Source organism: Primulina tabacum, chromosome 11 (genome assembly GCF_025594145.1).
Source record: "Primulina tabacum isolate GXHZ01 chromosome 11, ASM2559414v2, whole genome shotgun sequence".
Classification (NCBI taxonomy): domain Eukaryota; kingdom Viridiplantae; phylum Streptophyta; class Magnoliopsida; order Lamiales; family Gesneriaceae; genus Primulina; species Primulina tabacum.
Genome location: NC_134560.1, coordinates 2147053 through 2163668, shown reverse-complemented (window position 1 = coordinate 2163668; position 16616 = coordinate 2147053). Strand labels below are relative to the sequence as shown.

The following is a 16616-nucleotide window of genomic DNA, read 5'->3' as shown; positions in this document are numbered from 1 at the left end:
CCAGGGTGTAGTGCCATGGGCTTTTTAAGAACCAAGGTACGGAGCCTTGGGCCGGGGATCATGTCCCGGGACTTGGGAATGGTCGAGGTGTGGTGCCCCGAGCCAGGGTGTAGTGCCCTGGGCTTTTTAAGAACCAAGGTACGGAGCCTTGGGCTGGGGATCATGTCCCGGGACTTGGGAATGGTCGAGGTGTGGTGCCCCGAGCCAGGGTGTAGTACCCTGGGCTTTTTAAGAACCAAGGTACGGAGCCTTGGGCCGGGGATCATGTCCCGGGACTTGGGAATTGTCGAGGTGTGGTGCCCCGAGCCAGGGTGTAGTGCCCTGGGCTTTTTAAGAACCAGGTCATAGCAGCTACCAAGATATAATAACAAACGCAATACTCTGAGAAAATATATATTTTTATTGATTTCTTCCATCAAACAATTACATTTATTATGCATAGTACTTCTTTAAGTTAAACACATTCCAAGGCCTTTTGAGGGGACGTCCCTGCGCATCTTCTAAATAAAAGGATCCCGAGTTGACTCTCCGAGTGATTTTGTAAGGTCCTTCCCATCGGGCTTCCAGCTTCCCAACTTCCCCAGCAGGGTTGACTTTTTTCATGACTAAATCCCCAACTTGGAAGTCTCGAATGTGGACCTTCTTGTTATATGATTTCATCACCCGATTTCTGTATGCCTCCATTCGAATAAATGCCCTGTTCCTTTTTTCTTCTATTAAGTCCAATTCCATGGCCCTGCTATGATCATTGTCCTCCGGGTAAGATTCTACCCGGGAAGAAGTTTGCCCGATCTCTACTGGAAGAACTGCTTCAGAACCATATACCAAACTGAAGGGAGTTTCTTGAGTAGGTGCCCGGGGAGTAGTTCTGTAAGCCCATATGACACTAGGTAACTCCTCCACCCAATTCTTTCCTTTACCCTGAAGTCTTGCCTTTAATGCTTGCACAATGACTCTATTGACAACTTCTGTTTGACCATTGGCTTGGGGATATGCAACAGAGGTAAAAGATTGAGTGATTTTCATTTCCTGGCACCATGATGTAATTCCTTTGCCTTGAAATTGTCTTCCATTGTCCGAGATTATTCTCCTGGGCACTCCGAACCGGCACACAATGTTCTTCCACAAAAATTTCAATACTTCATGCTCGGTGATCTTTGCTAAAGGCTCAGCTTCAACCCACTTGGAAAAGTAGTCAACAGCTACTAGTAAGAATTTTTCTAAGCCCGGGCAACCGGAAAAGGACCCACGATGTCCATGCCCCATTGATCAAAAGGGCAGGATGCCCAAATAGGCTTCATGAGAGTGGCCGGGCTGTAGCTGAAATTCGAATGATGCTGACAGCCCTCACAAATCTGGACCAAACGAGCATAATCTTGTTTTAAGGTGGGCCACCAGAATCCAGCAAGCATTGTTTTTCGAGTTAAAGACATTCCTCCGAGGTGCTCGGCACAACACCCCTCATGAATCTCTCGGAGAACATAATCCACCTCTTTTTCATTTAAACACTTCAAAAGCGGTCCTTGGAATGATCTTCTGTACAAAATTTTATTTAAGAGAACAAACCTGGGAGCTTGTCTTTTGATCTTCTGAGCTCGGGCTTTATCCTCAGGGAGCTCATGGTTCGTAATGTACGCGATCAGCGGTGTCATCCATGAATCTTCAGGCATGGGTGATGCTTCTTCCTCCGTAGAGAGAACCAGCCGAGTAATATGCAGCACCTCCCGGGTATTAACTTCTGATAAGGAAGCAGCCATTTTAGCCAAAGCGTCTGCCTCACTGTTTTCTTCCCGGGGTACTTGTTCAATACTCCAATCCATGAAGCTTTCTGCTTGGGCTCGAATGAGCCGTAAATATTTAAGCATCCTGTCATCCTTAGCCTCATAAATGCCCTTTATTTGTTGAGTGATGAGCTGTGAATCAGAATATAGAATAATACGAGAAGCTCCAACTTCCCGTGCAGCTCGAATACCTGCAAGAACAGCCTCATACTCAGCTTCATTGTTGGTTATCCGGGAATCAATTCATAATGCTAATTTGACCTTTTCTCCCAGGGGAGACACTAACACCACCCCTACTCCGCACCCCACCAGGCTAGATGCCCCATCCACTGATACTTTCCATACCTCTTCCTCGCTGGGCTGGATCATTTCAGATAAGAAATCTGACAAAGCCTGCGCTTTAATGGCCACTCGGGGCTTGTACTCGATGTCATATTCACCCAACTCTACTGTCCATTTTATCATTCGCCCGGATACTTCAGAGTGAGTCATGATCCTACCCAGAGGACTATTGGTAAGAACAATAACCTGATGTGACAGAAAGTAAGGTCTTAGCTTCCGGGCGGTCATGACCAGGGCCAAAGCAATTTTCTCCATTTCGCTATACCGGAGCTCGGGCTCCCTCAGAGCATGGCTGACATAATAGACAGGTTTTTGATCAGTTCCTTCCTCTTTTATTAGAACAGAGCTGACAGCATACTCTGTAGCGGACAGGTAGACATATAATTTTTCTCCAGGTTCTGGTTTCACCAACACCGGGAGCCCGGCAAGATGAATTTTCAAGTCCTGGAAGGCCTGTTCACATTTCTCATCCCATCCGAATTGCTGGGCCTTCCTTAAGACTTGAAAAAAAGGATAACTCCGGTGTGCTGATCGGGAAATAAATCTGGAAAGGGAAGCAATTCTCCCAGTTAGCTTTTGTACCTCCTTGACAGATCGGGGAGATGGCATGCTTAGCACAGATTTGACTTTCTCTTGATTCACCTCGATCCCTCGTTCTGTCACAATGAATCCCAAGAATTTGCCACACTTCACGCCAAAAATACACTTGGCAGGGTTAAGCTTGATTCCATAATGCATGAGAGTCGCAAAAGTTTCTTCTAGATCACTAATAAAGCTGGCACCCTCTCGGGATTTGGATAGAATATCATCCACATAGACTTCCACATTCCGTCCTAGCTGCTTCTCAAAGACTTTATCCATCAGACGCTGGTAAGTAGCCCCTGCATTCTTCAACCCGAAAGGCATTACAATTTAACAAAATGTACCTCCCGAGGTGATGAAGCTGGCTTTGTCTTGATCCTTTTTAGCCAGAGGGATTTGATGGTACCCCTGGTATGCGTCCATGAAACTTAGCAATTCATAGCCCGAGGTGGAATCCACCAGCTGATCAATCCTGGGCAGAGGATAATGATCTTTGGGGCATGCCTTGTTGAGATCGCGGAAGTCTACACACATGCGCCACCTCCCGGTGGTTTTGGGTACCAAGACCACATTCGAAAGCCATGTGGGGAATTGAATTTCCCGAATGTGGCCAGCTTTCAGAAGCTCCTTAATTTGCGCATCAATTACTTTGTCCTTTTCAGGGCCAAAGTGCCTCTTTTTTTGTTTTACTGGGTGAGATCCCGGGAGGATGTTCAATTGATGTTCTGCTATCAAGGGAGAAATCCCTGTCAACTCCTGTTGGGACCAAGCAAACACACGAATATTAGTTTTTAAACAATGAATCAGACTGACCCGAGTGGGTATACTGAGATCTCGGGCCACCCGGATTTGCTGGCCTGGTCCGATTTCTATTACTTCTTGTTCTTCTTCTGCCACAAAATGCACCTCTCCTCTCCCCATCGTTCTTTCCCCGTCCACCCTTGCCTTCTTCCCTTCCTTCCTTGTTCTACTCTGTTCCGCCCGGACTGCCTCCACATAGCATTTCCGAGAGGATGGTTGATCTCCTCGGACTTCTCCCACCCGAGCTCCTACTGGAAATTTTATCTTTTGGTGGTATGTGGATGCTACGGCTCTCAATTCGTTCATAGCCGGTCTCCCCAAAATGATATTACATGATGACGGGGAATCCACTATGGTGAATGAAGTCATCACCGTCCTCTTAAGATCCTGAGAACCCAAGGTTAATGGCAACATGATCTCCCCTTCCGGGTAAACCATATGGCCAGCAAAACCAAAGAGAGCAGTCTCCATAGCCTCTAGGTGGTAGCCCTGCAAATCCATCTGTACAAAGACATCTTTAAAAATTACATTTACAGAGCTGCCTGAGTCCACAAAGACCCGTAGAATATCATAATTCGCCACTCGGGCTTGGATCACCAGGGCGTCGTTGTGGGGCAGATTCACCCCTCTCAAATCTTCCGGGCCAAAACTAATGATCGCCTCATTCCTTCTTGCTCCTTCTACCTCCAAACATTCCCTCCTGCTTCTCCCCTTCCTCGCCCGGTTAGAATCTCCATCAGTAGAGCCTCCTAATATCATTTTGATCATTCCTGTGGCAGGGGGCGAATTCTTTTTTCTCTCGGGCTCAGGTTCCCTTCTTCTACTGGGCTCAATCCTCGGGATATTCCTCACACTTCCTCCTCGGGCGCTGGATCCTGGTGGCCGAGATGTCCAAGGTGGCACTCTCGGCCTCTGGCTATTGTTACTAGGTCCCGGGATGAAGGGTGAGGCATAATTCCCCTTTAGTGCCTTGCAGTTTTCAGTGTTATGGTGGCATACTTTGTGAAAAGAGCAAAATCCACTCTTTTCTGGCCGGGATAACTGATGATCCGGGGCCAAATCTCTGCTGCACTCCTGCACTTCCCTCTCCTGAGCAATTTTCAGAGGCACGTGGTGAGAAAAGTGCCTTGTATTGCCTCTTTTCTGTCCCCTCTCCTCGGGCTTAGACATCCGGTCTCCTTTTTCCTTTCTCACAGCGTCCCTCTTTTGTTTCTGGGCCTCCTCCATATTGATATATTTTTCTGCTCGCGACAATAGATCCTCGAAATCTCCCGGCACCTTCTTAGTCAGTGACTTGAAGAACTCACCCTCTCTCAAACCCTGGGTGAATGCAGTAGTCTTTGTTTCGGTGGCACAAGTAGGGACGTCTAGGGCCACTCTGTTGAATCTTCTGATATAGGCCCTTAAACTCTCTTCTGGGTTCTGCTTAACTTCAAAAAGACTAAAAGCAGTCTTTTTGTACTTTTTACTGCTGCTAAAATGGTGTAAAAACACCTTCTGGAAGTCTACAAAGGAACTGATACTTTGGGAAGTCAAGCCTTCGAATCACCTCTGAGCTGAATCCACCAGTGTTGTTAGGAACACCTTGCACTTGATTCTATCAGTGTAACAGTGCAACATGGCCATATTTTCAAACCTGGCCAGGTGTTCCTCCGGGTCTGCATTGCCATCATAGTTTTTCACCTTCGCAGATTTGAAATTTCCAGGAAGAGGCTCCCGGACGATGATATCAGAAAACGGGCATCCTCTCAGGACTGCCCGGGCAACGCTCCGTCTTTCCAACTGTCCTTCCAAGACCTTCATCTTCTGCCTTAATTCCATCAATTCCTCTGCCACGGTAGGAGATTTGGACCCAGCGCTGGATCCCTCGTCTTCTCCTACCATCTCGTTATCCCTCCTTCCCTGCCCCTGCTCCTGCTCCTGCTCAAATCCCTGATCACGTCCCTGCTTATCACCGGGTGGTGTGACAGGGTGAGAGACCTCCTTCCTGGCCATAGCTAGCACAACGGCATCGGCCATCATTTTCTTTAACTCTTCCGGGGTCAGAGTAATGAGGTTTGTTCCAATGTTATTAACATCAGCTTGTCCTGAAGTTTGCCCCCCATCACCCTGGGCGTGAGAATTACCCTGGTTGGTTCTTCTCGTACGAGCCATATCAACGTCTCGAACTCAGTGTTTTCCCACAGACGGCGCCAATGATGTGATCTCGTTAAAATGGGTGAGCCGGGTACGGGGCTCCAACGGACCAAATCAATAATTTATAATGTTTGGAAATTTGAATGAAGATAATGGCTTGGATCAACACCTGTAAACAAGAAAGTAACTCGTGAATGGGCGTCGGAGGGATGTCCGGCGTGGTCACTCCGATGCTTAAGTCAGCAGGCTTTTTGATGAACACAAGCAATATTTGAGAGGAAATATGTAAGTGCTTTTAGTTCAAAGATTTCATAATCATTAAATGACTTTAATACCTGCTATTTATAGTGGAAGAATGGGTAGTTACCTTGATTACCACACCACCTACTAAGTCGGTTTATCATACTAGCTTCTGATGACTTCTCGGACACTCCAAACCCAAGTGGTTCTGACGGATTAGACTGTCTGTATCGATCACACTCGAGTGTGGTGCAATTCTCGAGGTGGCCTGGGTAGTTGGTTACCTGGGTACCTGTATGAGAAACCGGGTGGAGAAGAAGTGCCCGGGCAGCTGGCTTCTGATCCGAGCTATTCAACCGATAACTCGGGTCATCATTAACCCGGAAATGGGTCACCATTAACCCGGACCTTTACAGGGGTATCACCCACCGACCCCGGAAAGATTCCACTTTAATTATATACATACTCGCCATTTTTTGGGATCTGCTCGACTATGTGTGACGTTGAAGAACTGGCAGGACTCGTGTCCTACACAATCCAGTGGTTTGTTTGTTTCTTTGTTTTTTTCTTTCTTTATATCATCACTGAAAATTAATCGCCTTATCTTTCACGGGTTCGTTCTCCAATTTCTTTTCCGTATATCCTGAAAAGAACAGTAAGGTGGTTGTGATTTCAAGGTTTAGCAGTTGACCGTGAGCTCTTACTATATTACATTTAAGAATGAGACACACACTTATTACAAAAATAATTATTATTTTTAAGTAATTATAATTTATTTAAATTATATTTTAATTCTCATTAAAAATCGTCTATCAATCATTAAATGGTCAATAATTTTTTTAACTAATTAATTAATTTTTAAAACGTGTATCGTGTGTGAACACTACTAATAAAAATTAATAGTGATCTTTTATATGCGTTTTGTAGTTGTACAAAATTTTTATAATTAATTTGACTTATATGTAATTAAAACTATATACTATTTGCGAAAATGAGCATTATAATTTCCAAATAATGTATTAAAAAAAAGTAAAAACGAAACAAATAACGACACAAAAGCAGATCATGGTGCCAAGTTTATTGACTCTATTACGTATAAACTTAATAATATAGTAAGAGCTGAAATTATTATAAGTTGAGTTTTGTATAAGTATTTTCCCATCTAAAAATTCATATCAACAAATAACAATTATCGTCCCTTTGTATATTTGGTTAACGAAAAATAAAAAAATAGATGACTTTATTTGGAGATTTTGAAGAAAGATTATAATATATGATCTCATAAAAATTGAAATGATTCTTGAAGATATAATCTTAAAAATATGAAAATGTTTGAGGATGTCTCTATTATCACTCTAAGTAATTCGTATGGAACTTTATTCGATTAATGTCAAGGGTCAAAAAGTTGTCGATTGATTATAAATACACGAGGAAATGTCAGATGGAAATTTATTGGACAGACTCGCACAACTAACCAATTTATGGTAATTTAAGTAAGGTAAAACCTTGTGTGAAACGGTCTCATGGGTCTATTTTGTGAGACAGATCTCTTATTTGAGTTATGCATGAAAAATTATTACTTTTTATTGTGAATATCGGTAGGGTTGACACATCTCACAGATAAAGATTCGTGATCATCGTAAAATAAATCTACTCATTTAAGTAATGATTAAATAAATCGAATCTTAAAGCGTAATTCAGAGTAATTTTACCAAAATTTGTAGCTCTCATTGAACCAGTGCAGCATACATTGGGCATCCCAGTTTGTTCCATCTCCAAGTTTTTGTATTCTCTTCGAATTTGTGAACCTTTTTGTCAATTTACAAATGTCACAAAAATTAAATAAGTAACACTTTTCTTGAGAAAATGGAGCAATTTTGCTTTGATTTTATAGACTTGTGAAACCTTAGAAACGAGTCAAGATCAAGTGCAAAAGGAAGGTGGAAATATGTGGTGATTTTGTGGGGTGTAAAACAAGCAAAATATTAACTATTATTTTTAGGAATTGATTTTGAAATAATTTAATTTCCAATTGATAATTCTCTCTTAGTTACTATATATTATATTTTTTTAGACAAAAATTTGTGTGAGACGGTCTCACGGGTCGTATTTTGTGAGACATATATCTTATTTGGGTAATCCATGAAAAAATATTACTTTTTATGCTAAGAGTATTACTTTTTATTGTGAATATCGGTATGGTTGAACCGTCTCACAGATAAAGATTCGTGAGACCGTCTCACAAGAGACCTACTCATTTTTTTATTGATAATTTTAAATTATAAGAATGTACATATTTTACAAAAATGGGACTTCGTGCACTAACATGCATGCATAAGTATTTTTTGTAATTTTTCACATTGTATTGACAAAAAAATCTAATAAAAAGATTATTAATATTTGGAGGAAGATGAGAAGCAAATCGCGGATGTGTGAACAAATTGGGACGTTTATACAAAAACCCTAGCACTTTTATCTTTTCCAAAGCGTGCAGAGAGGCGAAGTCGCGTTTCAGAGATCTCGCGCAGAACACCGATTTGAATAGCCGTTGGAATGGCACTCCCTCCCTCCTCTCTTTCCCTCTCTCTTTTGTTCTTTGCTGTCCAAAACACATTAATTTTATTCTAAAATTTTGATTTTTCTTTGATTAAAAAAAATTCAATTTTTCTTGGGTTTGGAGTAGTTCCATACGCACGTTGTTTTTTGTCCGAGTGATTCAAGTGCTCTGTTATTGTGCTGTGGAGATACTGGAGCTTGTGGGTCTTCATCACGAGGTAAAAGTTCTGTTTTTTCTTTTTTGCTTTCTGTATTTGGGGCATTTTTCAAATGTCATGATGTTTGGTGTATCGTTCACCGGGAATCTGATGCCGTTTAAATAATTATTCTCTTCAGGTGGTTGTGTTTTTTGTTAGTTACTCGTGTAAATATCAAAGCACTCGATAACTGGAGGTAATTCATAAGCTTGATTGTGATGAACTTTTTTTATTTTTTATTTTTCTTTTTACATTAACTCGTTTTGTATTTGAAAGATGTGATGGGCATGCCTTCTGGTTTATCACTTGATAACTGGAGGTAATTCATAAGCTTGATTGTGATGAACTTTTTTTATTTTTTATTTTTCCTTTTACATTAACTCGTTTTGTATTTGAAAGATGTGATGGGCATGCCTTCTGGTTTATTTTGTACCTTTAAGTTTCTTTCTTTCTTATGTATCATGTTTAAGTAGTGGACAAAAAATTAAGTACTCGAGAAGTTTTCTTAGACTAAATATTCATTTACAATCTTTCAGGACTCATAGTTAGATCCATGGGGATAGGTTGAACATATTTCTTGAACGTTGAATTGTAATGCCGAAGATAACGAGGAAGTTTTGCAGCCTTAAAATGACTGAATTTTTGCTGCAACTTTTTCTATCTCCCAATTTTTTAGGCAGATAATGAGTTGATGATGGTGCTTAAAAATTTTACCTTTGTCTGATGTCGAGTGTCCCCAAGAAACGAATCAAAATGAGTAAACTACTAAGAGGAATGAAAGTGTAATTGTATCTTTGAAGTTGAAGAATGATGCGTATCACATGAAAGATACTCTCATGATACAGTCACCCTTTTTTTATTTTAATTCCTATAGAAATCTCCTTGCTATTTATTCTGCTAAAATCCCATTTCATCTGAACCCTGTTATCCGTAGAAGCATCCGCACAGGCTAAATATCATTTGCAACCTTTAAAAGTTTACGACAGCCTATCCTTCTCATCCACAACCCTTTTCTTTCTCAATACAAGGATCAGGATTTGATATTCTTGTCTTGCCTTGAGGGTGGGTGTAATATTTAGGTAAAAATGACAGAGTTGATGAGAAACTGACAATTTCAGAAATAAGAACTTCATTTTATTTCATGAATCTAAAGCATGTAAGCATTCAAGTGGTCCAGAGGATACATTTTCCGAGAAATATAATTTTTTGTTTACTTATGTGCATATAAATATTTTGAACGGTGTTGCTTCAGCGACATGGAAGCGTGCCTGTCAGTGGTTAACTCTGTAATTGCCATCTATAACTCTCCATTTTAGGCTCTCGAGGAAATATGGATGCTGAACTTGTTCACACATTGCATCCTGGACCCATTGATGACTCTGTGCTTACCTTACAAGATCATCACCGATCTACATATATATGGAATGGTCAAGACTTTGAGCCTCTGACATGTAGGAGATGTGATGGACACTTTTGGCGCTTGGGTGCCTTGGACCCTCGTGTGCAACAAATGATGCTGAGAGCAGGTTTTTATGGAGTTTACATGGCTGGTCGTATAAGGCTGGATCATGCTTTGATCACTGCATTGGTTGAGAGATGGCGACCAGAGACACATACTTTCCATTTACCAGTTGGTGAGACTACTGTAACACTGCAGGACATTTCTGTGTTATGGGGTCTCCCAGTGGATGGTGAACCTATTACTGGTGTTGATACCAATCGGTCAATGGATGAGTGGCAGGACATTTGTAATGAGCTATTGGGATTTAGACCACCTCCGGAGGACTTTGATCGTGGTCGTCTTAAGATTCGATGCTTGCAAGAGAGATTTAAAATACTGCCTGATGGTGCATTGGAGGATACTGTGAAGTTTTATGCTAGAGCATACATTTTGCAGTTGCTTGGAGGACAGTTGTTGTCAGACATGTCCAATAATAAGGTCAAGTTGATGTACTTGCCACTCCTTAGGGATTTTGAATCGGCTGGTAGGCTAAGCTGGGGTAGCGCTGTCCTTGCTTGCCTCTACCGTGCTTTGTGCCGGGCTACCAAACCTGAGACGTCAGATATATGTGGTCCACTTGTACTTCTGCAGGTACGACTAGCCTTATGCAGATAGTTTCCTTGTTTACATTGGTATTTAATATCTGAACAACAAAACTGAACATGGAGAGATATTTGGTCTTTATGACCATTAATCAGATATGGGCGTGGGAGAGAGTTCCTTTTGTCCGTCCTGGGAGAATAGCACCGCGGGAGCATATATCACCTGATAGGGTTTTAGGAGAGTACCCTTTGCCTGCAGCCCCCTACGGTTCTAGGTATTGACGAAAACATTCCAACAACTTTCTTGTAATGTTCAACCGATTCTCATTATCTTGGTTTTATGGTAAATATTTGTTGCTTGCAGGTGGAATGTTGGTTTCAAGCTTGAGAGCGTTGGCACACATGTACTAGTCTTATATAGAGACCAGCTAGACAATATGAAGGATGACCAGGTTATTATTTGCCTATGATTGCATTTACCAGAAATATAACACAAGTTTATACTAAATTTTATAGCTAGTATTTGAGAGCCATTTCATGTTTTAGTTTGTATGGGAGCCATATCCCGTCTATATATTGGCCAGTCTCCCCGATTATTGCCTATCTGGACGAAGAATTTGGCAGACTGTGTCTCCTCTCATTTGTTTCGACGTGGTTGAATTCCACCATCCCGACCGTGTCTTGCGTCAATTTGGGCAGCGACAAGCCATACCTGCAGTTTGTGACACAATCCCAGACATCCATTTGACTGATCGTCGTGGGAGACAGAATTATGATTGGGCCCAACATCACAGGCAATTTGTTGATATGTGGACAGACCGCTGTGCTCGCATTGTATCTGCGCCTCTCATTGAGTCTCCAATAGATCAGAGTGAGCCATACATGATATGGTACAGGAAAATTACTCGGTTGTTGATTGGTAATCCTGCTTCTCGACCAAATACAGGATACCAGGGGGTTGGAGGAGCAATGGAGGCAATGGTAAATTGCTTTAATCTGATTGACCATGTTCCTATCACATTGTTTTTATGGTTGCATACTGTTGAGAGAATATTTCGAATGAACTCCAAGGCACGTTTACAATGTTTTCTTTTAAGAAATGTTTTCTCCCTCGCTTTAGTCACAAAGATATAAGAATAATTTCTCTTAGAATCTGAATGTTTTTCTTGAACTAATGATGCCATATATATAAAAATGAAACATTGATTCAGAACGGACGCGACTCTTCATGAAACAATGAACCCTTTCACGAAAATGCATCATGAAACAATGTGTTGTTTCCAAAGAATTGATTTACCCCTTTCGAAAGGTTGCGTGGATTCCGCTTTCAGGTCGATCCCCGTAATTTTCGTAGTAGTAACTTTGTTTGTTATCAACAACAAAATAAATTATGAAAAATTGATCAAAGACATACTTGAGTTGATAGTTTGTCAATGTGTCCAGGCACAGAGCTTGCAAAATATATACCATCGTGTCAGTGATGCCATGCGCCAAGGCCATGAGGCCTTGGGAGAACATGTCCTTAAGGAAATCCAGGATATATGTGAATATTCTCTGAGAATAGCTCATGAGGATCATCGTCTCGCTGTTCGCCCAGATTTTTGTGCACCATCTCCGGCTGCAACCCTATTTATTCAGCCTAAAGGACAGAGGGGCAGGCCAAAAAAAAGGGGTGGCCATGCTGGTGGATTATTGGCTGAGAGCCGTAAAAGATGTTTAAACATGCCAGGAATGTTTTCTACCTCTCTGGCAATGTCTCATTCTCCTCTATCCTTAAATCTTGATCTCCCAGATACACCTCAGACGTGGGATTCCTCACTGAGTGCACCTGAATACGCCGATATAACAGATCAAAGCACAATGAAATTGGATCCTGAAGCTACAGGTGAGGTTGCTTGTCCACCGTTCTCTAAATTTACATTTTCGCATTGAATTTTCGTACAGCTGCATAAGAATAAATTGTTAGCGCCGTATTGTTCGAAGCAAAGTATGAATCTAATCATCCTCGATAAATTGCAGAAACCACAAATCCGATATTTGAGGCCCTTGTCAAGATTCAAGGTATTTGTTCTGTTGCTTTGAGAATGCGTAATGGAAACCAGGCCACGCTATCAACGCAGGATATGGTTCTGATTGGCCCTAAAACGAAACGTTGCAAGCCGAGGAGGAGAGGTGGAATGAGTGGATCTTTCGGTGGTGTAAGTGCAGGTGTCAATTCGTATTATCTGTACGCCTCTGTACCGTCATCCCCAACACCGTCTGTTTCATTGGGACCTGATGGTTCCCCTTCACTCCATAATATTTCTGGACATGATGTTGAACCATTGGTTACACCGTTCTCAAGCTACTCCCCATTGCCTGAACTACAAGACAGCTTACAGTCTGAGATGATAGAGTTGGATACCATAACTGGAAGTAGAGAAGCTTCACCATCCTCTGTTCACTCATCTGGGCTAGATCATCTTCCATGTGTTCCATCTGTCAATGAAAATCCAATTTTTCCGACGGGTACAGAAGCAAATTTTTTGGGTGATACTGGGCCGTTGCTAACAAAATCTGCAGATACTGGAGCACAGAACACAGGAGTAGAAGAGAACAGAGGGATGGAAGTTTTGCCATCCAATGCTAACCATACCGTATCAGAAGATGTACAGATTCCAGTACAGCTGGATCATGGTGATCCTGCCAATTCTAACAAAATTTCTCCCGCTCCTCCTCCGATTGATTACAATGCCTGTCAGCATCCATTGCAGGAGCCTAATTTGTCACCTGTCCATCCAGACCGTGATGGGGTGGAGAGTGAGGTCAATGAACCTGATGACCATTCCATGTCTGAGCCTCGTGTGTTGGTGCCCCCTGATCCTGAGACTCCAGTACCATCAGACTCTACTACCCCAGCAAAGGAAGACTCGAAGCCCTCCATTCTGCAGGGTGGTACAAATATTCCTGAATTGTCTGCGCCGAAGCATCAAAATCCAAATTTACATATGGTTTCTGATGAAGTGGTAACTGGTGCTGGAGGTAAAAGGAAAGGGCATGCCACTGATGATTCGAGTCAAACACTTGAAACAGCTGTGAGTTCACCTGATCAAAATGCTGTAGGCGAATCATCTTTTAAACCTTCACTTGAGGGCGAGTTCCAAATTTGCCATACCGAGCCAGTCTCAGTCAAAGAGGATGGCCGGAAGACATATAAGAGACAAAGGCGTTCTGCGCCCAAGCAGCGGCAGTAGACATTCCTTTTGTAGCGTCTCTCTTTTCAATCCTATGTTAAATGTGGAGATAGGTTGCTATGAATTTATAATCTCATCATATACACTGATGCTACTTGATATTTTCTGCTGCGTTAATAAATCGGACAATTCATGTTATAACCTTAATGGGAATACGGATATAAAGCCTCGGTACTTCTTACTTTTCTTTTTGTTTCTCACCTGAGATTTGGGCTTTGCTGAAACCATCTGATATAAATAGTATGCTTTTTTAATGGTTTAGCTTTATACCGAGTTTTTCTATACCAAGGTGCACAATTTTTATGGAATTTTATATTTTGTGTGAGAAAAAATAATACAAAGTTGAGTCTTGGACGAGCATATGTAATACCATCCAATTTGATTTCCGTTTACCATTCATTACAAGTTTACAACTGATGCATGAAATTAGACGTGGTGCATGAGCTAACTCCATGTAGACAATCAAATTGATTGTTATGTCTCTTGTGATCTAAATTAAGTGTACAATTATAGTGATAAGCGATAATATTAAGAAAAACAAAGGTAATCCCTTTGAGGTTCTTTTACTGGTGATAACAGAACGAATGAAAAAGTACGACTGTATGGTAAGATAAGCATTCATTAATTCAAAAAGTGTTGTTTGAAAACCTTGTATCATTTGGTCTTATATAAAATTTTCCTTTGCGAGTTTGATAAGTTTAAGTTTAAACTTGTATTTTTAAATTTTTGGTCATTTCAATCCTTTTCGGCTAAGTGCTTATTAGGGGTTAGGGATGATCACGGTACTTTTGTGCGGTTTTTTAAGAAAAATCTAAACTTAATCGCCAAATACGGTCGATTAATCTTATTAAGAAATAAATTTTTTTGCGGCTGGTTTGCGTTTTTTTTAGTGATTGATTTGCCAATTTCTGACCGGCAGTTGGATGGTAACGGTCTTCATTAAATACCTCTCCCGTCATAACTCAAATAATCTGTAGCTTGAAAAGAATAAAGAGCTTGAGCGATTGAACTTTGCATCAGCGACCAGACTACACATCAGCGGTTGAAAACCTGAAATACAAGCAAATAGCGGTTGGTTTTCTGAAACAACTCGATGTTGTTATGTTAACTTAAGGTAAAAAAAAATATTTTAACATCATGTTTGAGTGTTTATTATAGTTTATTTTTCAAAAAATATAAGAGTTTAAGGAGAAAATCATTTTGACAAAAAATAAAAATCATGTATTTAAGAGATTAAAAATCATTACTATAAAATAGCTTATTCGATACATATTAACCAACACCATTCAGCGACTACCTCGCAGGAGACATGGCAACCACCGCTAGAAGAAATAGTAAGAATTGACGTGGATGCGAGCTTCAATACAGCAGCCAACGTCTGTGGGCTGGGTGGAGTGATCCGAGGCAATGATGGTACTATGGTGATCGCGTTTGGACTTGCTATTCCTAAACCGGACACAGTCGTCATGGGAGAATTGTTTGCGATACGAGAAGGCTTACGTCTTGCTAAAAAGAAAGGATTCCACGATATTTGTCTCTACTCTGATTCACTTCTGGCCGTGCAAGCAGTCACGTCACCGACAACTGATTTGAGTTACGTCGGGTCTTGTGCTCAAGAGATCCGATGTTCGTGTCTTGATTTCACTAATGCTACATTAATGCATGTTAGGAGATCGGCCAATGAGGTAGCTCATTTTTATCTTTTTATCTAAATTTGCAATTTCTTCCCCTGCACCATTCGAATGGGTGCCTGGGAATTCTCCCCTATGGGTGGACCAATTATCAATAAAGATTACAAGTTTTTTTGTAAAAAAAAAAAGCGTATTCGACAATAATAAAATAAATCTCATTAAGTGCGATAATTAGACTGCATTAAGATAAGATTACCTCAAAATTAAAACAGAAAAGATATAAAGATAAGATCAAGATAATAAGCATAACATTCAATAAAAATATCTCCTGATGATCTCCAATTATTTTTTTACACCTTACATCCTGAAATTATATAATTCTTACCAAGAACAATACACAGCCAAAGAAAATCATGGTAATAAATGTTGTTATATTTTATTGTGTTATTGAGTATTTTTTTAAAAAAATTTAATTATTAAATATATAAAATATATCAATGTATGTAATATTTATCCTCCAAGATTTATAATCTTTTGATTTATTATTATACCAGCTTTAAGCGTACGACACATTGTGTGTACAAATTAAACACTCCCCGGTGATGCAATAACAAAAGGGCTATTTTAAGAAAAAAGTTTCATCAATAAAAAAGTAGGTCTCTTGTGAGACGGTCTCACGAATTTTTATATGTGAGACGTGTCAATCATACCGATATTCACAATAAAAAGTAGTAGTCTTAGCATAAAAAGTAATATTTTTTCATGGATGACCCAAATAAGATATCCGTCTAATAAAATATGACATGTGTGATCGTCTCACACAAGTTTTTGTCTCAATAAAATTTATACGACAATAATATAATTATAATTTTAAATAGAATTTCACCAAATCAATTTGAAGTTAGTTAATATAGACAATTTTGCCTGAGTTGTGTAATATAGTATATTAAGATACTTTTTTTTGATTTTATAAAATTCAAAAAATCTTATCACATTATAACCCAATAAAGACAGAACAAATAGTACACAAATATCCAATGTGAGATCGTATAAATGTATGATATTAATTGACAA

At 40.4% G+C, this 16616-nt stretch overlaps 2 protein-coding genes across 4 annotated transcripts; one reads left to right on the top strand and one right to left on the bottom strand.

Annotated features, from left to right (window-relative positions):
* Positions 1-432: 432 nt before the first annotated feature.
* LOC142518436 (uncharacterized) lies at positions 433-5660 on the bottom strand. The gene is made up of 8 exons (XM_075621225.1): positions 5056-5660; positions 4104-4980; positions 3582-4007; positions 3267-3461; positions 2043-3011; positions 1236-1913; positions 921-1182; positions 433-806 (listed from the first exon to the last, which is right to left on the bottom strand). The coding sequence occupies exons 1-8, from the start codon at positions 5658-5660 to the stop codon at positions 433-435; spliced, it is 4386 nt and encodes a 1461-aa protein (XP_075477340.1).
* Positions 5661-8296: 2636 nt separating this feature from the next.
* On the top strand, positions 8297-14048 carry LOC142518226 (serine/threonine-protein phosphatase 7 long form homolog). Of its 3 annotated transcripts, XM_075620966.1 has the most exons (9): positions 8297-8656; positions 8775-8831; positions 8912-8954; positions 9952-10727; positions 10835-10953; positions 11043-11130; positions 11225-11659; positions 12122-12563; positions 12698-14048. In XM_075620966.1, exons 4-9 carry the CDS (start codon positions 9966-9968, stop codon positions 13909-13911), a joined length of 3060 nt encoding a protein of 1019 aa, XP_075477081.1. In that variant the 5' UTR covers positions 8297-8656; positions 8775-8831; positions 8912-8954; positions 9952-9965; the 3' UTR covers positions 13912-14048. The 3 variants fall into 3 exon arrangements, with proteins under 3 accessions (XP_075477081.1, XP_075477080.1, XP_075477082.1); XM_075620965.1 differs by lacking the exon at positions 8912-8954; XM_075620967.1 differs by lacking the exons at positions 8775-8831; positions 8912-8954.
* The last annotated feature ends 2568 nt before the right edge of the window (positions 14049-16616 follow it).

Coding starts and splice junctions, on each gene's coding strand:
- LOC142518436 (XM_075621225.1), bottom strand. CDS start 5,660: ATGGCTCGTACGAGAAGAACCAACCAGGGTAATTCTCACGCCCAGGGT. Junction 4,008..4,103: donor TGCCCCACAACGACGCCCTG/GTGATCCAAGCC, acceptor GTCTTTGTACAG/ATGGATTTGCAGGGCTACCA. Junction 1,183..1,235: donor ACATCGTGGGTCCTTTTCCG/GTTGCCCGGGCT, acceptor TACTTTTCCAAG/TGGGTTGAAGCTGAGCCTTT.
- LOC142518226 (XM_075620967.1), top strand. CDS start 9,966: ATGGATGCTGAACTTGTTCACACATTGCATCCTGGACCCATTGATGAC. Junction 10,728..10,834: donor GTCCACTTGTACTTCTGCAG/GTACGACTAGCC, acceptor ACCATTAATCAG/ATATGGGCGTGGGAGAGAGT. Junction 10,954..11,042: donor GCAGCCCCCTACGGTTCTAG/GTATTGACGAAA, acceptor TGTTGCTTGCAG/GTGGAATGTTGGTTTCAAGC.